The sequence below is a fragment of the Pan troglodytes genome, chromosome 15 (assembly GCF_028858775.2).
Source record: "Pan troglodytes isolate AG18354 chromosome 15, NHGRI_mPanTro3-v2.0_pri, whole genome shotgun sequence".
NCBI classification, from domain to species: domain Eukaryota; kingdom Metazoa; phylum Chordata; class Mammalia; order Primates; family Hominidae; genus Pan; species Pan troglodytes.
The window spans coordinates 70979990-71003554 of NC_072413.2; the positions used below are offsets into that span (position 1 = coordinate 70979990).

Genomic DNA, 23565 nt, shown 5'->3' on the forward strand with positions numbered 1-23565 from the left:
ATAATACTAACAGTTCACTGAATGCCGGCTGCAGTGACAGTGCCCTTCACTACAGCCATGAAGGCAGGGCCGTGTCTACCTTATCTTTACATGCAGAGCACTCAGGACACCGCCTGGCACACAGGAGGAGCTCAGTGTACAGCTGCTGAGTGAATGAGTGAGTGAATAAACGCCAGGCACCTTGTTAGGTACCCAGGTACCTTAAACGCTTCTCCCATCATACATCTTCCACAGGGCTGAACACACAGCAGCGTTTCATAAACTTGGTGATGGGCTAACCGATCTAGCAGACAACGGAGAAGAACAAGAAGTTACACAGAATAGCCCATTTTGGACCCGTGTCACTCAGCCAGCCTGGTTCCAAGCTGCTAAGTCGGCCAGCAAGAGAAACAAAACAAAAGCTCCGTAAAGCTCTACCGGCACGGAGTCAGGTGAGGTCAGGGTGGCTGCTGGAAGAGCCATCCACCTGCTCCACCAGGCCTGGTATGGAAGACCAGGCCTAGGGATTTTCTCCCCATGGAAATCTACTCTGTCGCGACTCTTTACAAACAAAACAGCCACTGCTATCCTGAGTATCTAAGAGCAGGCACCTGAAAGTGGGGACGGGGGAACATTTAGGTACAGAATTGAATGTCTCGGGATTCATATTAAGTGTCCACCAAATGATGTACTATATATATATATATAACTCATATGGGATGGAAAGAAAACACTCCTTGCCTGCATTTGGTGATACCACTTAGCCATTTGGTGTCTGGGGGTATGTCCAATGTGGATGTCCATGTGTTAGGCCTATAGATGAGTCCAGTGCAAATAATACTCCTGGGAGGAGGAACTCAAAGCTCCAGGCTGTTTTTTCTACTGACAAGCAGTGAACAATCCCTTAACGTGCACCGACTGCATTTTCGTCATGTGAAAGGAGGCTAGGCCAGGTGCAGTGGCTTACACCTGTAATCCCAGCACTGTGGGAGGCCAAAGCAGATGGATCACTTGAGCCCAGGGGTTTGAGACCAGCCTTGGCAACCTAGCAAAACCCTATCTCTACTAAAAATACAAAAAATTGGCCAGGCGTTGCGGCACGTCCCTGTAATCTCAACTACTCAGGAGGCTGAGGTGGGAGAATTGCTTGAGCCTGGGCAGAGTTTGCAGTGAGCCGAGATCACGCCACTGTACTCCAGCCTGGGTGACAGTGAGACCCCGTCTCAAAAAAAAAAAAAAAAAAAAAGGAGGCTATAACCATCTTTGCAGGTGCTAATTAATCAAATAAACAGATACGCGGGAAAATGCTGGCACACTGAAACCACACTTCTCTGGCACAGTTCTCTGCCTTTCATGTTACTTTGCTTCCTGATATACTACTAAATTCATCCTTAACACATGAGTATTTTTCCCTAAGCCAGAAAGGAGAGAACAGCCTAGCCTAGGTGGTAGCAAGACCGGTTTTCAGTCAGGGAGGGAAAGGCAGAGAAAAATAAGAAGATTCCCTTTGATGAGGGAAGGAAGGGCCCAGGAAGGAACGAAGCTCCAGCTCTACTTGTTCGGCTTGTCTACACTCAGTGACCCCATGGTGCTCCAATCCTGGAGTTAAATAGGTTACCTGGCCCTGAGCTCGGCCAACTGGCCACCCCATCCAAGTTGACAACATGTTTGAAATGGTCACTGGCCTTACCAACAGCAAACGCAGGAGGGATACCAAAGCCACCCCTCCCCAACTTTTGCCTTCCATCTTCCCCAAGCTTGCTAGGCCTCAGGCAAGTCCAAAACACCTGAATGCCACTACAGGCTTTGAAACCATGGTGTGGCCTTGGGAAAGTTACTTAACTACTCAACGCCTCAGGGAAATGAGATAATAACAGATGTCCAGCTCCTAGCGGACTAAAAGAGATAAAGTATGTAAAAGGCATAGCACAGTGCCTGGCATGGAGTAAGCACTGGATACGTGAACCATTATTAAAGACCAGTCCACTGGGAAAACACCCAGGTGCACAGCAGCAGCAGCTGGGCTCGCACCTGTGAATTGCTCATTTGGGGGCTGATTCAGCAATGTGGTAAGATCTAAATGAATTCTACCTAAAATGAAAGAGCTCACTGCTTGCATCAGATAACCTTCTCCTGCTAATCAAAACACATTTTTTTTTTTTTTTATGAGACGGAGTCTCACTCTGTCGCCCAGGCTGGAGTGCAGTGGCACGATCTCAGCTCACTGCAAGTTCCGCCTCCCCGGTTCAGGCCATTCTCCTGCCTCAGCCTTTGGAGTAGCTGGGACTACAGGCCCGCCACCACGCCCGGAGAATTTTTTGTATTTTTAGTGGAGACGGGGTTTCACCGTGTTAGCCAGGATGGTCTCAATCTCCTGACCTCGTGATCCGCCCGCCTGGGCCTCCCAAAGTCCTGGGATTGTAGGCGTGAGCCACCGCGCCCGGCCAAAACACATTATTATTCATACTGGCTTTATAGCTGGCTCTTAGTAACTATCTAATATTGTATTAATCTTTACGAGGCTGGGCGTGGTGGCTCACGCCTGTAATCCCAGCACTTTGGGAGGCCTAGGAAGGTTGATCACTTGAAGCAGGGAGTTCGAGACCAGCTTGGCCAACGTGGTGAAACCCCATCTCTACTAAAAATATAAAAATTAGCTGGGTGTGGTGGCACATGCCTGCAATCCCAGCTACTCGGGAGGCTAAGGCAGGAGAATCACTTGAACCCAGGAGGTGTAGGTTGCAGTGAGCCGAGATTGCACCACTGCATTCCAGCCTGGCCAACAGAGTAAGACTCTGTCTAAAAACCTTTACAAAACCCAGCAGCACCTCCCTCTCTCCCTCCAATTCACCCAAAGCTTTTTACTTTGTATAGACTCCCAAGAAGAGTCTGTAAAATGAAATATAACTGTACTCAATGATCCCCCACCCCAGTTCCTTTTTTTTTTTTTTTTTTTTTTTTTTGAGACAGAGTCTAACTCTGTCGCCCAGGCTGGAGTGCAGTGCCGCAATCTTGGCTTACTGCAACCTCTGCTTCCCTGGTTCAAGCGATTCTCCTGCCTCAGCCTCCTGAGTAGCTGGGACTACAGACACGTGCCATCATACCTAGGTAATTTTTTGTATTTTTAGTAGAGACAGGGTTTATGTTGTCCAGCTGGTCTCGAATTCCCTGATCTCAGGTGATCTGCCTGCCTTGGCCTCTCAAAGTGCTGGGATTACAGGGATAAGCCACTGCGCCCAGCCCCAATTTAGAATTCAGAATAGTTCATGGTAGTGAAAAGTGTCCAGCATCAACCTGCGACCCAAGCAGGCCAAGGGAATGATGATGTTCTCCCTCGAGAGATTCCTTCCAAACCCTCACAGAATCATTCTAGAATGAAAGACCATGCACCGGCTCTGTTCCAAGGAGGCCTGAAAAGGGAAACCAAGAGGTGAGGAAGGAACTAAAGAGCCTTGGAAGGAAGGAAGTTCAACACAGCACAGTCAGAGATTCTAGAAGTTAAACCCCAACAAACCTGGAAAACACTCTTAAGAAAAGTAGTTTGGCACCAAGGTCTTTTCAGTACTGGCCCCTGGGAAAAACGGATTTAATCTGTACCAACTACAATCATACATTCCTCCAATTTTTTTTTTTCTAAAGACAGGTCTTGCTCTGTTGCCCAGGTTGGAATACAGTGATTCACTGCAGCCTCAACCTCTCAGGCTCAATCAATCTCCTGCCTCAGCCTCCTGGGTAGCTAGGAGGACTACTGGCGTGCACCACCATAGCTGGCTAAACTTATTTTTTGTAGAGACAGGGTCTCTCTATGTTGCCCAGGCTGGTCTTGAACTCCTGGCCTCAGGCAATACTCCTTCCTTGGCCTCCCAAAGCACTTGGGATTATAGGTGTGAGCCACTGAGCCCAACCCCATGGCCTAAATTTCAAACAGGATTTTACCTAAACTATGTCAAACAGATCAGTAACCAGTCTATTTTAAAGTCCAAATGATTAGATTTCCTTCCAATAGCAAGGTTTAAGTTCTATTAAATCTGTTTCCTCAACACAGCAAGTTTAGAAAATTTCTTTGCATTCTATCCTAAAGGGCATGTATACCTCATGTCTATCCACGTACATGTTGCTAGAGTTTCACATAAAAACACAATCATTTCTCAATCAAACGTTTTCTGAAGACACTGAAGTCACGGGGTTGGTCTCACAAACACACTGAGCACATTTGGCAGGGGCAAAGATCACTTTCTTCCACTCTAGTGTCCCCAAAGTGTTCCATTACTTGAGAGGTCAGGAATTCCTCTCCATGTCTTATAACTACCAGTGGTGCTTCTGACACTATGCTTCACAGAGACTGCCTGCAGCTCCTCTCCTATCCTAGCAGAAATAAAAGTGTTTCTTTTTTTATTTTTTTGTGTGTGAGACGGAGTTTCACTCTTGTTGCCCAGGCTGGAGTGCAATGGCACGATCTCGGCTCACCGCAACCTCTGCCTCCCCGGTGCAAGTGATTCTCCTGCCTCAGCTTCCTGAGTAGCTGGGATTACAGGCATGCGCCACCACACCCAGCTAATTTTGTATTTTTAGTGGAGACGGGGTTTCTCCATGTTGGTCAGGCTGGTCTCGAACTCCTGACCTCAGGTGATCCGTCCGTCTCAGCCTCCCAAAGTGCTGGGATTACAGGCGTAAGCCACCATGTCTGGCCTAATAAAAGTGTTTCTATGCAGAGATGGTCCACAAAAATTCTTTTTTTAAAAAAAGTCATTTTTAGCTCCCTGATCAGTTTCTTTGACCACACCCAACACACCCAGTTCAGCAATCCATTTATATCTGAATAAAAAGCTTTCCAAGGCAAAGATGAATTCTGAGGACTCACTGGAAATACCGAGTCATCCCCAAGCCCCACCTCATCCTCAAGGGAACTTTCTGAGGAGCTTCTGGATGGGAGATGCAGCTGCCTTTTTAAGTGGCATAGCATATCCATATTTGGCCAGCTGTGAAAACAGATGTAAGCTCCAGTAAAGGCCTGTCAGTAAGCAGAATGGTCTTTCATTCTGGAATGATTCTGAGGGCTAAGAAAGGACTTAACAGTAAAAGCTAAGCTACACAAACCAGGCTAGAAAAGAGAGTTAGGTTTAAATCATACCCTGGGCAACTGACTCAACCCTTCTCTTGCTCAAAGCCTCCATTCCCACCCACCACCTCTGTTAACATTTTCCCACTCTTCCAGCGCTAAACACCCCAACTAGAATGTACTCCAGGCTGGCAGAGATATGGTCTGTGTTGTTCACTACCGTAACCCTAGCACAGTGCCTGACGCAAAATAGGAAATCAAGACACAATTGATCAATAAATGAATGAACACAGCACAAAATGTCTAGACGCTATATCCTCTGGGGGAGGGAATGGTATAGTATCACCATTAAAGGTTCAACCAACCTCACTCTATCATCCACTGACTTTAGGATAACTTTATTCAACCCCTCTGGGGCTCTGTTATTCACCTCTAAAATGAAGATAACAACACAATCTACTTCATAGGATTTCTGCAAAAATTAAATAAGATGATGTACATCAGGCACTTAGCACAGTGGAGGCCCAGAATAACTTGTAGTAAATGCTAGAGGCATGCTGACTGACATCATTGCTGCTTTGCCCCAAGCCAGAGTCATCACCATCAGCTGGAAATTTCATTATCCCAAGTAAAAGCTCTCCTTAGGGAGGCTGGGCGCGGAGGCTCACGCCTGTAATCTCAGCACTATGGGAGGCCGAGGCGGGCAGATCACAAGGTCAGGAGTTCGAGACCAGCCTAACCAACATGGTGAAACCCCCATCTCTACTAAAAATACAAAAATTAGGTGGGCGTGGTGGCACGTGCCTGTAATCCCAGCTACTCAGGAGGCTGAGGCAGGAGAATCACTTGAACCCAGGAAGCAGAGGTTGCAGTGAATGGAGATTGCACCACTGCACTCCTGCCTGGGCAACAGAGTGAGACTCCATCTCAAAACGAAACAAAACAAAACTCTCCTTAGGGAAGGTTTCCAATAAATGCTTCATTAAGGGAATAAGGATAAGCCGAGCATAGTGGCTCATGCCTTTAATCCCAGCAGTTCGGGAGGCTGAGACCGGAGCACTACTTGAGTCCAGGAATTAGAGACCAGCCTGGGCAATATCGTGAGACCTCATCTCTACAAAAATCAATCAGTTAGCTGGGCATGGTGGTACATGCCTGTAGTTCCAGCTACCTGGGAGGCTGATGTGGGAGGATTGCTTGAGTTATGATGGTGCCACTGCACTCCAGCCTAGGCAACAGAGCAACATGTCTCAAAAAAAAACAGAGAAATAGGGATAATTGAACAAGCAGGATCCTTATTCAATACTTAACACTCCTTCCCTCAAAAGGATGTATCTTTTGAATTAAAAAGAAACCTAGGCTGGCACAGTGGGTCACACCTGTAATCCCAGAACTTTTGGAGGCCAGAGGTGGGAGGATCACCTGAGGTCAGGAGTTTGAGACTAGGCTGGCCATCATGGTGAAACCCTGTCTCTACTAAAAATACAAAAAATTGGCCAGGTGCGGTGGCTCATGCCTGTAATCCCAGCACTTTGGGAGGCCAAGGCAGGCAGATCACCTGAGGTCGGGAGTTCGAGACCAGCCTGACCAACGTGGAGAAACCCCTTCTCTACTAAAAATACAAAATTAGCTGGCTGTGGTGGCACATGCTTGTAATCCCAGCTACTCAGGAGGCTGAGGCAGGAGAATCACTTGAACCGGGAGGCAAAGGATGCAGTGAGCCGAGATCACACCATTGCACTCCAGCCTGGGCAACAAGAGTGAAACTCCGTCTCAAAAAAAAAAAAAAATGCAAAAAATTAGCCGGGCATGGTGGCACACGCTTGTGATCCCAGCTACTCTGGAGGTTGAGGCAGGAGAATCGCTTGAACCGGGGAGGTAGAGGTTGCAGTGAGCTGAGATTGTGCCACTGCACTCCAGCCTGGGTGACAGAGCAAGACTCCATCTAAAAAAAAAAAAAAAAAAACCACACACAAAACAAAAAAAAAATTATAGAGTCAGGGTTGGACTCTTACATTTCATTGAAAATCCTTAAATAACAAATTATGTCAATATAGATTTAATGCTTACTGTGTGTTACGTGGATACTGCATGAAGGATTTTACATGTTTTTCTCAATCCCCAACCCCAATAACGTATAGATACTACTATAAATTCATTTTACAGAGGAACAAAAACCAAAGCTTAAAAGAAAAAAGAAAAAGAAAAACCAAGGTTTTAAGTTAAATGAATTAGAATACTATAAGATTCACTTGAATCATGAGTAACTTATGACCAACTTAATCCCTTTCAAGTCCTCTGAATGTTTTTGGAAATAGCCTTTAAAAAAATTAAAAGCTCACCGTCTCAAAAAAAAAAAAAAAAGAAAGAAAGAAACCCATATGGCTGGAGAGGTGGCTCACACCTGTAATCCCAGCACTTTAGGAGGCCTAGGCGAGTAGATCACTCGAGGCCAGGAGGTTCGAGACCAGAATGGGCAACATGACAAAACCCCATCTCTACTAACAATACAAAAAATTAACCAGGAGTGGTGGTGGCACATGCCTGTAGTCTCAGCTACTCAGGAGGCTGAGGTGGAAGGACGGCTTGAGCCAGGGAGGCGGAGGTTGCAGGGAGCTGAGATCACACCACTGCACTCCAGCCTGGGCAACAGAGTGAGACCCCTTCTCAAAAGATTGTTTTGTTTTATTTTTATTTTATTTTATTTTAATTTTATTTTTGAGATGGAGTCTTGCTCTGTCGCCCAGGCTGCAGTGCAGTGGCATGATCTTGGCTCACCGCAACTTCCACCTCCCGGGTTCAAGCGATTCTAGTGCCTCAGCCTTCCATGTAGCTGGGATTACAGGCGCCTACCACCATGCCAGGCTAATTTTTTTGTATTTTTAGTAGAAATGGGGTTTTGCCATGTTGGCCAGGCTGGTCTCAAACTCCTAACTTCAGGTGATCCACCTGCCTCTGCCTCCCAAAGTGCTGGGATTACAGGCGTGAGCCACCATGTCTGGCCTAAAACATTGTTTTAAGAGAAAAAAAAAAGAAACCTATAATAAGATTGCATACATATATATATATATATATAATGCATAAGAAAACATTCAATCTTCTTCAAAAGAATGATATGGCCCAGTGTGGTGGCTCACGCCTGTAATCCCAGCTCTTTGGGAGGCCGAGGCAGAAGGATCATGTGAGGCCAGGACTTTGAGACCAGCCTGGGCAACACAGCAAGACCCCATCTCTATTAAAAATTAAAAAATAGCTGGACACTGTGGTTCATGCCTGAATCCCACTGATTTAATTTCTTAATTCATGAAACAAGTGGAGGGTTGGGGAGAAGCAAAGGGAAAGGTAGGGAGAGAAAGAAAGGAAAAGGGGAAGAGGTAGATAGGTTGTCTGTCAAATATCACAGATGTAGGTAACAGTTAACTGAGACATAAGGAAAAAAATTATAGTGCACCCAATGACCTACCAATTACAAACTAAACCCATGAGTCACCAGGCCAGAATGGGGATGCAAAAAGAACCGAGGGGCCAGGTACGGTGCCTCATGCTTGTAACCCCAACACTTTGGGAGGCTGAGGCGGGTGGATCACCTGAGGTCAGGAGTTCGAGACCAGCCTGACTAATGTCATGAAACCCCGTCTTTACTAAAAATAACAAAATTAGCTGGACGTGGTGGTGTGTGCCTGTAGTCCCAGCTACTTGGGAGGCTGAGACAGGAGAATTGCTTGAACCCAGGAGGCGGAGGTTGCAGTGAGCTGAGATAGTGCCACTGCACTCCAGCCTGGGCAACAGAGGGAGATTTCGTCTCAAAAAAAAAGAACTGTGGGATCCTTGAAAAGCCTCTACTCAGAAAAACAGAAAAGAGAGCTTCATTCCAGAGAATGAAGGCCTCTGCCATTCCTCCCTAGTGTCATTTAATCTGAGTTTTCACTTTAAATCATTTTTTCAGAGATATTACTGAAACTCACAAAGCATGCAATTGACAATTCAATAAATATTTATGACTGCTGTAGAATGATACACATAAACTATATTGAACGCTTTGAAAGAAAAAATTATGAGAGATGACAGTTTAGCTGTATAGATAACATATTCATGAGACAGAAGGGATTGAGCTAGAAAGTAGAGGAATTTCTAGGATACTCTTTGAATTCTGGATTGCTCAGGATCATGCTGCCCCTTCACTTGAACCTGAGGGTCTGTGACTTCATGCCAGAACCAGGCTCTGACAGTTCTTTTCAAGTATTCTAACATCTAGAGTCAAATTTCCTGGGGAAGACAGCAATAACCTAGTCTCAAGTAGAAGGAAATCAGGAAGGGACCGAAAATTCTAGAAGCTACCTGGAAGTCCAATTATCCTCCAGTGAAGTCAAGCCAGAGGTCAGCTACTTATGTATGGCTGGAAAACTTCTCTGCCCCAAGAACTCCAGCTACGACCAAGCTGACCATATAAACCAGTCAACAGAGGCTCTTCAATGCTAGCCAAAAGCCATTGAGAAGAGGGGCAAAATGGGCCAGGTGCAGTGGCTCACGCCTGTAATCCCAGCACTTTGGGAGGCCAAGGTGCGCAGATCACCTGAGATCAAGAGTCCGAGACCAGCCTGGCCAACATGATGAAACCCCGTCTCCACTAAAAATGCAAAAATTAGCCGGGCATGGTGGCGGGTGCCTGTAATCCCAGCTACTTGGGAGGCTGAGGCAGGAGAATCGCTTGAACCCAGGTTGTAGTAAGCCAAGATTGCGCCACTGCACTCCAGCCTGGGCGACAAGAGTGAAACTCCATCTCAAAAAAAAAAAGAAAAAAACAAGAAAAGAAGGGGAAAATGAACAAAATATTCTCCAGGGAAGTATCCACCCTTCCCCACCTTCAAAAGCTCCTCTGCCTCTCTTTCCATAGGTCTTTCCAACTCCCCTTGCCTGAAACTTCTTTACCCTTGTTTTTCTTCCCTTCTTCATGGTCTCCCCACATCTTTTCTCCGATTTCCCATCAAGCAAATGTGTTCGATACATTTAGCAGTTCTAACCTCAGATAGAAATGATCTCATGAGAGCTCCTCCCGAAGTAGGGAAGACTCCCCAGAAAAGTCTGACCAGCCATCAGAAGTGCATCTGCCTATATAATCTCCTGGATAAACTCAAGGGTGGTTCAGCCAGTAGATGCGCCCACAGGAAAACATTGAAGGTCAAATTAATAAGAAATATGTCTATTATGTTAATCCTGGCTCAAAAAGCCAAATGCCTGCTCAATTCCAGAAAAATCAATCACTTCAAGGAATTGACAGGCCAGAAGAAAAAAGAGAATCATGCAAACTGAAGGTGTCTTAAAGTAGTTAAAGACAGGTTCTCTAGAAAGCTGACTCACAGTGGTTTCGATGGCTTACATGGGTCAAATTTGAAACATCCTTGTACTAAAACAAAATAGCGTACCAAGTTAAATGCCAGGAGTCTGTTGTAACTGAATGATCCCCAGGCTGAAAAAGCTCACAAGACACTGGGCAGAAACTGAAGGCACATAATAGGGTTTCTTTCATCTTTCTTTTGGTCTGAGTCATCCTCAACCCTGTGTTTCCCAGTAAACACCATATAATGCCTTCCCCTCTACCAATATCACTAAACAAAAGGGGCTTTTACTTGAGTTTCTTTGTGTTAAAGGCAATGATGGAGGAGGAGGCCCTGCTACCAACCCAACTATTGGTTATTATTTTGACAGCTCCTAAGAAGATCTATTTTTTTGTTATATTTATATGACACCTAAGAAACCAATAATAGATATATTCATATTCTGACCAGAACTTGCCAAAGGGCTAACCAGCCACTGCACCAAAATTAGTCCTTACATTATAATACTCCGGCCATTGGAAGAGAAAAATGGGAAAATTCAACAATTTGAAAGATTATGATCCCTCTGGCTCATGATCTACTGACCAGAATGAAGTCCTGAAGGATTTCCTTCTGTTATGTTATCTACCAGCTAATCTCAAACAAGAGGAGCTGGAAAGAACAAGCCCCATGAAGCTACCCTAGACCAGAAAGCCAAGAACAGGGCCAAGAAAATGAACAGCAGACAAGCCTGAAATAGAAGTGGCACAGACATGTGGCAGACCAGTACGCCGAGTTTGTGGTAAAGAATTCCCATACAGGGCTGGGTGCAGTGGTTCATGCCTGTAATCCCAGCACTTTGGGAGGCTGAGGCAGATCACTTGAGGTCAGGAGTTTGAGACCAGCCTGGTCAACATGGCGAAACCCCGTCTCTACTAAAAATACAAAAATCAGTCAGGCATGGTGGCAGGCGCCTATAGTCCCAGCTACTCAGGAGGCTGAGGCAGGAGAATTGCACGAACCCGGGAGGCAGAGGTTGCAGTGAGCCAAGATGGTGCCACTGCACTCCAGCTGGGTGGCAGAGTGAGACTCCATCTGAAGGAAGGAAGGAAGGAAGGAAGGAAGGAAGGAAGGAAGGAAGGAAGGAAAGAAGGGAGGGAGGGAGGGAAGGGGGAAGGAAAGGGGGGAAGGAAAGGGGAAGGAAGGGGGAAAGGAAGAGGGGAAGGAAGGGGGGAAGAAAGAGGGGAAGGAAGGGGGGAAGGAAGGGGAAGGAAGGAAGAAAGAAAGAAAGGAAGGGAGGGAGGAAATAGCAGAGGAAACCTCCACCCCCTGGGTTCATGCGATTCTCCTGCCTCAGCCTCCTGAGTAGCTGGAACTACAGGTGCCTGCCCAGCTGATTTCTGTATTTTTAGTAGACACGGGGTTTTGCCATGTTAGCCAGGCTGCTCTCGAATTCCTGACCTCAAGTGATCCGCCCGCCTCAGCCTCCCAAAGCGCTGGGATTACAGGCGTGAGCCACCACGCCCGGCCTGCTATTTTCCATTCCTGAACTCCACTAGAATAACATCTCTTTTAGTCAAGTCCCAGTATTCTGAGCAACACTATTCTGGGACTGTAAACAAGTGAGGCCGCCAAGCTACACGATGGGTCTTCTTAAAGAAGCAGTCTTGTTGGGCATGGTGGCTCACGCCTGTACCCAAGAGGTGGAGATTGCAGTGAGCTGAGATCGCGCCACTGCCCTCCAGCCTGGCAACAGAGCAAGACTCCATCTCAAAAATAAATAAATAAATAAATAATAAAAACACAAGAACAAAGAAAAACAAATGCCTTTTACTGTTTCACCTTTCTTCTCCTGACAGGTTAACATTCTAATACAACAAGATGTCTGACTCCCACACAAGACCCAAGAGATGGGAAAATTCTATCCTCTTCCCCCACTAAGAACTCTAACTACCAGAAATCTTATTCTTCTGACCTTTAACTTATTTGCTAAGGTGTTGCCTCTGGCTTCAAGAGATTATAGATGACTCGTCAGCATGAAATCATTTATTTATTATGAGCTCCAAATAATGGATCTGGGCCGGGCACGGTGTTCACGCCTGTAATCCCATCACTTTGGGAGTCCAAGGCAGGCGGATCACGAGGTCAGGAGATCAAGACCATCCTGGATAACACGGTGAAACCCCGTCTCTACTAAAAGTACAAAAAATTAGCCAGGCGTGGTGGCGGGCGCCTATAGTCCCAGCTACTCAGGAGGCTGAGGCAAGAGAATGGCGTGAACCCAGGAGGTGGAGCTTGTAGTGAGCTTGAGATCGTGCCACTGCACTCCAGCCTAGGCAACAGTGCAAGATTCCGTCTCAAATAAATAAATAAATAAATAAAGGATCTGTAAGTCCTTTGGTTTTCCTAGTACAGTTCCACTGAGGCCTAGAAAAATCAATGAATACGGCCAGATGCAGTGGCTCATGCCTGTAATCCCAGCACTTTGGGAGGCCGAGGCCGGTGGATCACCTGAGGTCAGGAGTTCAAGATCAGCCTGCCCAAAATGGTGAAACCTCGTCTCTACTAAAAATTAGCCAGGTGTGGTGGCGGGCACCTGTAATCCCTGCTACTCAGGAGGCTGAGGCAGGAGAATCACTTGAACCCAGGAGTCAGAGGCTGCAGTGAACCAAGATTGCGCCACTGCACTCCAGCCTGAGCAACAAGAGCAAAACTCCAGTTCCCAAAGAAGAAAAAAAAAGATCAATGAATACAACTCAGAAAGTCTTACCATTTCACTAGAGAGGTTACAAAATATGTCAAAAGAGAATGCTGAGTTCACCAGCTAAATTACCTGAGGAGCAAACAGAACTAAAAGAAGGAGGGAAAAGGCCAGGTACAGTAATCCCAGCAGTTTGGGAGGCCACAGGAGGATCACATAAGCCCAGGAGGTGGAAACCAGCCTGGCCATCATAGTAAGGCCCTGTCTCAAAAGAAAAAAGAAAAAAGAAAAAAAAGATGAAGGAAAAACTGATGTTTGGTTCAATTTTTTTGTCCCTGATATATTTTCCACTTCACTAGTGTCCAGATGTCCTGTTAGACTAAACCTTCATCTGTCAGATCGATCACTTTCTTAGTGTCAGCACTACTGACCTTTTATACCACCAGATAACTCCTTCTGTCGGGGCTGCCCTATGTCCTGCCTGTGGTTTTAAGTAGCACCCTGGCCTCTATGCACTATCCAGCAGCATGCTCCCCCAAAAGCTCAGTTGTGACAACCAAAGATGTCTCCAATCATTGCCAATGTCCCTTGAGGGAGCAAAATCGCTCCTGATTGACAACCACTGTGTTAGATAATACAAATGGGACTAATTTATCTCTCTTTTTTGTACTAATCAGGTTCTTAAAGACTTAGTTTTATCAATTTCACACAATAAAACCTGGTGTCTTAAATAAGCAAGTGTTATTTGTACAAACCAAATGCCTACAAGTCACCACTGAGTTCTCCTACTCCCTCACTCCTCCATCCAACATATCAGCACTCCTACTTTACCTACGAACTTTGTCCAAAATTCATCAATGTCTCTCCATTTCCCCATCTCACTAACACCAAATCTACACCACTTCTTTCCCCACCCTCTGCAACAGCCTCCTAAGTGGTCTCCCTGCCTTCCTTCTTGTCCCTCTACAGTCACTACCATCTAGTCTATACATCAGTCTCTATCAGGTCACTATAGCTTCTATCAGGTCCTGTGACTTCTTAGCATAAAGCAGTCTGGTGTCTCCCATCACCCTTAAAATAAAATCCGCTTATTTCTACAGCCTGCACGGCCTCCCATGCATTGGCACCTGCTTCCCTCTGCACCTCTTCCCTTACCATTCTCTGCCAGCTCACTCCAGCCACACTGGCATTCTTTCTAGCCTCGAACATGCCATCCAACCTTCATTTTCTTCCCATTCCCTCTATCTGGAGGCCTACATAGCACATTAGTATTACCCATAAGGTCTCTGCTTAAAAATCACCTCTGCAAGCTGGGGGCAGTGGCTCATGCCTATAATCCCAGCACTTTGGGAGGCTGAGGTGGGCAGATCACCTGAGGTCTGGAGTCCAAGACTAGCCTGGCCAACATAGTAAAACCCCATCTCTACTAAAAATACAAAGATTAGTCGGGTGTGTTGATGGGTGCCTGTAATCCCACCTACTTGGGAGGCGGAGGAAGGAGAATCGCTTGAACCCGGGAGGCAGAGGTTGCAGTGAGGTGAGATTGCACCACTGCACTCCAGCCTAGGCGACAGAGCAAGACTCCGTCTCAAAAAAAAAAAAAAAAAGGCACCTCTACAATAAGACCTTCTCTGACCATCCTGCCAAAGAGGCTTCCAAATCACTCTTCTTAATAATACTCACTACAGCTGAACCAACTATTTAGGTGTTTACATGTGTGAAATCTGCTTTCCCCACTTGAATAGTAAGCTCTATGAAGGAATGGACCATGTCTTATTAACCATATATCCCCAGAACACAGAAAGTGCCTGGCACGGCTGGGCGCAGAGGCTCATCCTGTAATCCCATCACTTTGGGAGGCCGAGGTGGGCAGATCATGAGGTCACGAGTTCGAGACCAGCCTGACCAACATGGTGAAATCCCATCTCTACTAAAAATACAAAAAAACTAGCCAGGCGTGGTGGCGCGCACCTGTAATCCCAGCTACTCAGGAGGCTGAGGCAGAACAATTGCTTGAACCCAGGAGGCGGAGGTTGCAGTGAGCCAAGATCGTGCCACTGAACTCCAGCCTGGGTGACAGAGACTCCATCTCAAAAAAAAAAAAGTTCCTGGCACATAATATATGCGCCAAAAATGTGATGAATTAATGGATGTCTTTGGCTAGCAGGTCGAATGTGTCCATTTAGGAGCCACAGGTGACTTTCTACTTCTGAGACCAAAAGTCAGTCTCTTCTCAAATTTACCACTATAGTACACACTCAAATGACAAGGTAATGATAAAATGTTCACCCTTAAAGGAAGCTTTTAGTCCTTTTACATTTTCTAAAAGAAACTGAATAGTACTCAAATCATACACAAAAATCTTAGGAGACTCTAGGCCATAGAATTTGAGGAGACCACACACAAGGGTTACAGCCTACAGGTGCTAAAATAACCTCTATCTATGGGCCGGGCACAGTGGTGCATACCTGTAGTCTCAGCTACTTGGGAGGCTGTAAGTGGAAGGATTGCTTGAGCCCAGGAATTCAGCGCCAGCCTGGGCAACACAGCAAGACCCCATCTAAAAAAAAAAATCCCTATGTACTAAATTGAAAATGCTCGAAACCCACAAATGCCTAGAAACATGAAAAGAAAAACAAAATCAGAACCTAACTGATAGACTCTTTACTGCTATTAGGAATTTCATCAATAACACTTTGATAATGATAAATAATACATTTATACAGAGCTATGGTTCATCGGATTCTCACAGCAGCCATAAAGAATTGGTGAGCTGGTGCTTTTGGCCACAATGAAGTTTAATTATAAAGTTTAGGCCGAGGCCAGGCGCAGTGGCTCACGCCTGTAATCCCAGCACTTTGGGAGGCCAAGGCAGGTGGATCATGAGGTCAGGAGTTCGAGACCAGCCTGACCAACAAGGTGAAACCCCGTCTCTACTAAAAATACAAAAATTAGCCAGGCGTGGTGGTGGTGCCTACAATCACAGCTACTCGGGAGGCTGACGCAGGAGAATCACTTGAACCCAGGAGACGGAGGTTGCAGTGAGCCGAGATCACACCACTGCACTCCAGCCGGGGCAACAGAGTGAGACTCAGTCTCAAAAACAAAAAAAAGAAAAGAAAAAGAAAATTTATGTCGGGCGCAGTGGCTCACATCTGTAATCCTAGCACTTTGGGAGGCCAAGGCGGGCAGGTCACGAGGTCAAGAGATCAAGACCATCCTGGTCAATATGGTGAAACCCCATCTCTACGAAAAATACAAAAATTAGCTGGGCATGGTGGCACACACCTGTAGTCCCATCTACTTGGGAAGCTAAGGCAGAAGAATTGCTCGAACCCAGGAGGCAGAGGTTGCAGTGAGCCAAGATTGTGCCATCACACTCCAGCACCTGCTGGGTGACAGAGTGAGACTCCATCTCAAAAAAAAAAAAAAAAAAAAAAAAAAGGAAAGGAAAGGAAAGGATAAGTATACATGAAAAAATTCTAGAAAGGCATGCAGTTCACTGTTTTTTGTTTGTTTCTTTGTTTCTTTGTTTTTTCAGACAGAGTCTCACACTGTCACCCAGGCTGGAGTGCAATGGTGTGATCTCAGCTCACTGCAACCTCTGCTTCCCGGGTTCATGCGATTCTCCTGCCTCAGCCTCCTGAGTAGCTGGGATTACAGGTGCACACCACCACACCAGGCTAATTTTTTGTATTTTTAGTAGAGATGGAGTTTCACCATGTTGGCCAGACTGGTCTCGAGCTCCTGACCTCGTGATCCACCTCCCTCAGCCTCCCAAAGTGATGTGATTACAGGCGTGAGTCATTGCACCCGGTTGCAGTTCACTGTTAATGGTGACTGCTTTAAGAAAAAAGAGCAGGAGCCAGGCATGGCGGCTCAGCCTGTAATCCCAGCACTTTGGGAAGCCAGGGTAGGAGAATCAATTAGGTCAGGAGTTGGAGATCATCCTAGCCAACATGCAAAACCAGGTCCCTACTGAAAACACAAAAATTAGCAGGGCGTGGTGGCAGGTGCCTGTAATCCCAGGTACTGGGATTATAGGCGTGAGCCACCACGCCTAGCTAATTTTTTTTATTTTCATTAGAGACAGGGTTTGACCATGTTGGCCCGGCTGCTCTAGAACTCCTGACCTCAGGTGATCTACCTGCCTGGGCCTCCCAAAGTGCTGGGATTACAGGTATGAGCCACCATGTCTGGCCTTGATATCCATTTTTTAAAAACTGAAGTTGGCTGGGCACAGTCACTCACGCCTGTAATCCCAGCATCTTGGGAGGCTGAGGCGGGCGGATAACTTGAGGTCAGGAGTTCAAGACCAGCCTGACCAACATAGAGAAACCCCATCTCTACTAAAACAAACACAAAAATTAGCCAGGCATGGTGGTGTGTGCCAGTAGTTCCAGCTACTCAGGAGGCTGAGGCAGGAGAATCGCTTGAACCTGGGAGACGGAGGTTGCAGTGAGGCAAGATTGTGCCACTGCACTCCAGCCTGGGGGACAGAGTGAGACTCTGTCTCAAAATAAAAATAAATAAATAAATAAATAAATAAATAAATAAATAAATAAAAAACTGAAGTTGAGATGTGACAACACCAATCCGTAAGTATTTATGCACTGACAATGTGTTTACCACTGTACATGGCATAGGCCATGAAACATGGTCCTGCTCTCCAGTTCACAATCTAGCTGAATTTATAACCTAGATTTATGTCAATCATCTAATTGTTTTGAACATTCACTATCAGAAAACTGAACTAGATATTTTAAGTATTTCTCCATTTATGACTCTATGAGAACAAATCACCTAAAATCAATGAATTCTATGTCTAAACCATCAGTCCCAAAAATGCTGCTTGCAGTTAATAAACTGTTATTTCCCAGGACGTGGTTAATGTTTATGAACGGAGGAAATGTGGGAAGAATCTTTACAAACAATCCAATTATATACATATTACATTCAAGAAAAAAAAAGATGAAGGACCAATATCATCTCTGGGTAGTTAGATTTATCTTCTTCATTACACTTCTTTATATGCTCTTAATTCTCAACTAAGGAACACGTATCAATGCTACAAAAAGAAAAAAAAATACACATTCTCCTCCCCAAAAAAACATTCTTTTTAAAGGTGCCAATGCAATCCATGAGGGTTACTAGTTCATCCCAAAGCTTCCCCTCATTTGACAAAAGTGGCAACAACCAAACTATGACTTTCCAAAAGCTGACATTACAGAGAACTGAGCAAAACCATCAAGAATCACCCAAAATCCAAGTGTTCCATTTATAAAAGATTTAGTCCACAATGTCGCCCAATTAGAGCGTGATCCATAACAAAGACATTATCGCTGACAAGGGACACAGAATGGGATCTAGGTCACTCTTCCATAACTCTATTCGATCCTCTCAAACCAATAAAGAAAATCTGTGTTAGCAAAGTATTAACATGACAATGGAAGTATATAGGAATCATGATGTAACTCATTTCCATCAGCTTTATCCAAGAAGGAAAAAAGTACAGAAGAAAAATATTAGGTGGGTAATTAGGCAGCCTCTCAAATGGTAACTTACATAGGTACTCCCCTCCAAACTGGAAACCTAAGGAGTCACCACCATCAAAAGTACTGAGTCAGTGGACCACAGATACTCCAGTGATACTGACTACAACAAACTGGTACTGGATACTATGTGCCAGACTGTGATAAAAATCATTTAAGCTGTGCCTCAGTTTCACTTGTACTTTACAGGATTGTTGATAGGACTCAAAAAGATTAGGAATGGAAAGGATTTTTATCACTTACCCTTGGCTATATAGTGATTGGTAAACAAGTATGTGAATTCAAGCAAACTTCACTTGAAAGCCCACTCAAAAGAAAAGTATAGACATTACACTACCTTCATTCAAAAGTATAAACATTATACTACCCCTTCCTCAATCTCACCTAGCTGTCACAACACTACCATCTCCCCAACTGAGACTCAAGCCAAATATCCCCTAGTCATTCTGTACTCCCAGATGCCCTCACTGGCTTTTACTGATCAGAAACCTATACAAGAAAATATGAAGAGACCAGCCAATCACGCCTGTAATCCCAGCACTCTGGGAGGCCAAGGCGGGTGGATCACTTGAAGTCAGGAGTTCAAGATCAACCTGGCCAACATGGTGAACCCCCGTCTCTACTAAAAATTCTAAATTACCAGGCGTGATGGCACATGTCTGTAATCCCAGCTACTTGGGAGGCTGAGGCAGGAAAATCGCTTGAATCCAGGAAGTAGAGGTTGCAGTGAGCCAAGATGGCACCACTGCACTCCAGCCTGGGTGACAGAGCGAAATTCCATCTCAAAAAAAAAATATATATATATATATATATAAAATATATGTTTTATATATATAATATATATATTATATGTTTTACATATAATATATATATTTTATATGTTTTATATATGTTTTATATATGATATATATATTTTATGTTGTATATATTATATATATTTTATATATGTTTTATATATATAATATATATATGAAGAGACCATCTGGAAAGAATATTGTCCTTATTAAAAGCCACTTTTTAAATAAAGATAACAGGTTTATGCCTTATTAGCTAGCACTCCCATGGGACCCACTGTTAGTGTGTGTTTCCCTGGATAGGTGCAGTCCCGCATCACTAACATCTACTCACAGCTTGCCAGGGTGCTCTCATTCTGAAATGTTTTAAATCAGTTTGTTCTAATAATAATGCTACAATTAATACTAACAACAGCTACCGTATACACTGACCATTTATTATGCGACAGGCTCTACAAACACTGTTTCATTTCAACCTCACAACTCGATGAAGTAGGCTGTCCCCCATTTTATAGATGAAAAAGCTAAGGCTCAGAAAAGTAAAGTAATTCGGCCAGAGGTCATGCAGCTGGTAACTAAATCTGACTCCATGCAACTAAAGCCTCCAGAGGTCTTGCCTTTTAATGATTAAAATGTGATCTCCTCTTGGACATCGTTTTTTGAGAGCTGGCTTCCAACAACAGATCTGCTCCACTACACATGAATCCCACTATACCTGTGTGCTTACCTGAATTTCTTCATTTTCGTCTACTAGGAGGAAACTCACAACCTTCTCAGTCATCTTCTTCCTCTTGGTCTCCTCATCCATCTCTTCTGCCTCCAGTGACTCCTGGAGATTACTGACATTGTACACAGTAACAGGGTGTCTCCTTTTGTTACCCCCAGAATGAGTCCTCTTCTGGCACTCCAGGCACAAGTTAATTTTGCAGGTCTGGCACCTCACTATTGCCCTCTGCCTAACACCTGGTAAATGCCCACTGAGGCCCTTGCAGAGGTCACAGTAAGGGACATGGCCAGGTTTGAGTCTTATCCGCTCATGGTTTCTCAGGCGCTCCTGCCGATGGAGCTCCTCCTCGCAGCGGAGACACTGCAGACTGCAGCACTCATCACACTCAAAGATAGCTTCATCAGTCCCGCTGCAAGCGTAACTTTCCTGGCACATCAGCCCCGGATTCAGGCCCTTCTCTGCTGGGGAAGTCTGGGCACTCATACTCACGCTGGTAAGGAAACACACCCACCATATAATAGTCACTGAGCTTGGCCCGGGGGTGAAGACGAAGATTTGAGTCTGAAGACTGCACGAAACTTCCACAGGGTTCTGAACACTTTAAAAAAGAACACCTTTCATGTCCTGTTATAGTTCTTCACAAACAAATGTTCAAATTTTTAATTTGCTGCCTCTAAGACTCTTGTATTAGCAGCAACGTTGATTTGGTTTGATGGTTTCATCCTCCATAAAGTGCAAGCAAAGATGTGGTCAAAATTGACTTGGAAGGGTCTTTTATGGCTATCTGAGAGAGGTCTGATGGATTCACGGTGGTGGGTTCATCGGTTGGACATCAGCTACAAAGTTTTGGTAATGAAAGAAAGTGGTCAGGAGCTTTTCAATATAATTCGACCTGAAGTCAGTATTTCAGGGGATACCTAGAATAGAGGAAGGAAAAGGATTTCACTCATCTAAAAAACAGAAGTGCACCTTTAAAAAAATTTTTTTTGACTAAATTAAATATTAGCCCAGAACTGCTGAGAGAAATCTCATTCCTCTTTTTTTTCTTTTTTTTTTTTTGAGACAGAGTTTTGCTCTTGTTGCCCAGGCTGGAGTGCAATGGGACAGTCTCGGCTCACTGCAACCTCCGCCTCCCGGGTTCAAGCGATTCTCCTGCCTCAGCCTCCCAAGGAGCTGGGATTACACGCGCTAGCCACAATGCCCAGCTAATTTTTGTATTTTTAGTAGAGACGGGGTTTCACCATGTTGGCCAGGCTGGTCTTGAACTCTTGACCCCAGGTGATCTGCCCGCCTTAGCCTCCCAAAGTGCTGGGATTACAGGCGTGAGTCACCGCACCTGGCCAGAAATCTCATTTTCTATCTTAACACTTACACTGGCTTGTTGTATAGCCAGGCGCAGTGGCTCACACCTGTAATTCCATCACTTTGGGAGGCCGAGGTGGGCAGATCACTTGAGGTCAGGAGTTCGAGACTACCCTGTCCAACATGGTGAAATCCCATCTCTACTAAAAATACAAATATTAGCTGGGCATGGTGGCAGGCACCTGTAATCCAAGCTACTAGGGAGGCTGAGGCAGGAGAATCACTTGAACCCAGGAGGCGGAGGTTGCAGTGAGCCAAGATCTTGCCACTGCACTCCAGCCTGGAAGACAGGGCAAGACTCTCTCAAAAAAAAAAAAAAAAAAAAAAAAAAAAAAAATCTCAAAATTGTGGCTAAAGCTCCTCCTCTTGACAACAAACGCCACCTCTAGGCCCAAGGCATTTAAGAGACTTTGCTGCTCTATTTCCCAGACTGGAATTTTCTGTTCATTCAGATATTAAATTCAGAATCTAAATCACTAAGTGAGTAGTCCTTGGAAGGACAGCCCTCTGCACCCCCACATGCATCCCACAATTGGGAGGAGTGGAGAGGCCTTCACAAAGCTAATGAAAATGTAATAATAAACTTCAGATCTATCAAATACCTGGGCCGACCTGGTTAGCCTTGTAACTGGATTGTTTCAACTCTAGCTAGATGTATATTAAAGACTCAAAACTTAGAAACAATAGTAACAATTTCATCTTTAAAAACAATTTTTTTACATTGTAATTCTTCTGTCCCTTCTTTCACTAACTGAAAAAAAAAAAAAAAAAAAAAAAGGAGCAACAGGAGACAATTCCTCTACTTTGACCCATGGCAAAGCCAGGCCTGCAGTGAATCAAAACAAATAATTTTTCTCTTTGTCACTTAAAAACTAACTTAAAAATAACTTCAAAATAGGAAGAAAGATAACTGGGGCAAGAAAGGGGCTTTTGTCACTTTGACAATTATATTCCTAATTCCCCCTAGCCTTGACCCGCATTCCAAGGCCCCGACAAGGTGTAAAGCCCTGCCTTTCTGATAGTCACTCCTCCCCTACAGTAATCAATCTATCAACCTTATTTTTAGATAAACAAGGAAGGCGAAGGGAGTGACTAGGGGATCTTATTTACTACACTCTAACCTCAGACATGCCCAGCCAGCTCCCAAAACAGAAACAAAAATCAAACTTGTCACAATTGAGAAAAATATAAAATCAACCTTCAAAAGTACACCTCACGCCCGGCCATGTCAACCAAACATTTTGCCCACTCGGGCCCCCACCTCGACACCTCTCCCCAGCCGGGGGTTCCTCACCCTTCCTTCCACCCGGACACCACCGCCACAACCCGAGGGGCAGGAGCGGAGCCTAAGAACAAAGAAGGTCCCCCAAAATCCCCCCCACGCCGGCAAAGCCCGGAGCCGAATCCATTGTTTATACCACCCCACCCCCACCCCCGCCGCACCCGCCCCCCCTTCCTCCCGAGGGCAGCTTGAGCCCCAGGACGATCACTCGCCCCGCGCTGGGCCGTGCCCTCCCCGCCCTGCCCTGCCCGCCGCGGCCCGGGGATCCCACCACTGAGAAGCTCGGCCGCAGCAAGGCGGCGTCGGGGGGCCGCAGGGCGCCGGTGGGGGCAGAGGCTATTCCTCAGGACACCGGCAGATCCATCCTCATCTCCATCTCCGCCACCCTCCTCCTTCGTTGCCTCCCGGGCTTCCTCCTCTCCTGTTGTCAGTTGGGATCAGCTGATCGGAGTGAACTTCTCCCAGCTCGGACTAACAGGAAGGCGTGAGCGGTGCAGCCCAGAAAGGGAGGAGCGAGAGAGGGAGGATCCCGGCGCCAGCAAGGGCGTAGTGCGCACTGCCTCCTGGGAGATGTAGCTCCTCGAGGCGCGCTCTCGCCCCTCATCCCGGAAAGGAAGACTCTGAATGACTACAACTCCCAGTACTGAAGAGGCTGCTCTTGCGAGGAGGCGGTGGGGACAGGCTACGGAGGATTTCGGGACTTGGAGTTTTTGCATTGAGTGTGGTGTCCGCAGGTTTCAGCAGGTTCTTTTGGGTTGTAACTGGGGAAGGCATGGTGCTACATTAGAGAACTG

General features: G+C 45.6%; 1 protein-coding gene across 2 annotated transcripts in view; it reads right to left on the reverse strand.

Moving 5' to 3' along the window:
• The window catches only part of ZFYVE1 (zinc finger FYVE-type containing 1), a 57668-nt gene extending 34332 nt beyond the window's left edge, over positions 1-23336 (reverse strand). Inside the window, exons 1-2 of one of the 2 annotated variants that reach the window (XM_522899.8) lie at positions 23043-23336; positions 20128-21044 (exon numbers count right to left, since the gene is read on the reverse strand). In XM_522899.8, coding sequence (XP_522899.3) covers positions 20128-20610 — 483 coding nt within the window. In that variant the 5' untranslated portion in view covers positions 20611-21044; positions 23043-23336. The remainder of the gene's footprint in view (positions 1-20127; positions 21045-23042) is intronic. The other variant, XM_063793630.1, reaches the window with a different exon arrangement.
• Positions 23337-23565: the final 229 nt, after the last annotated feature.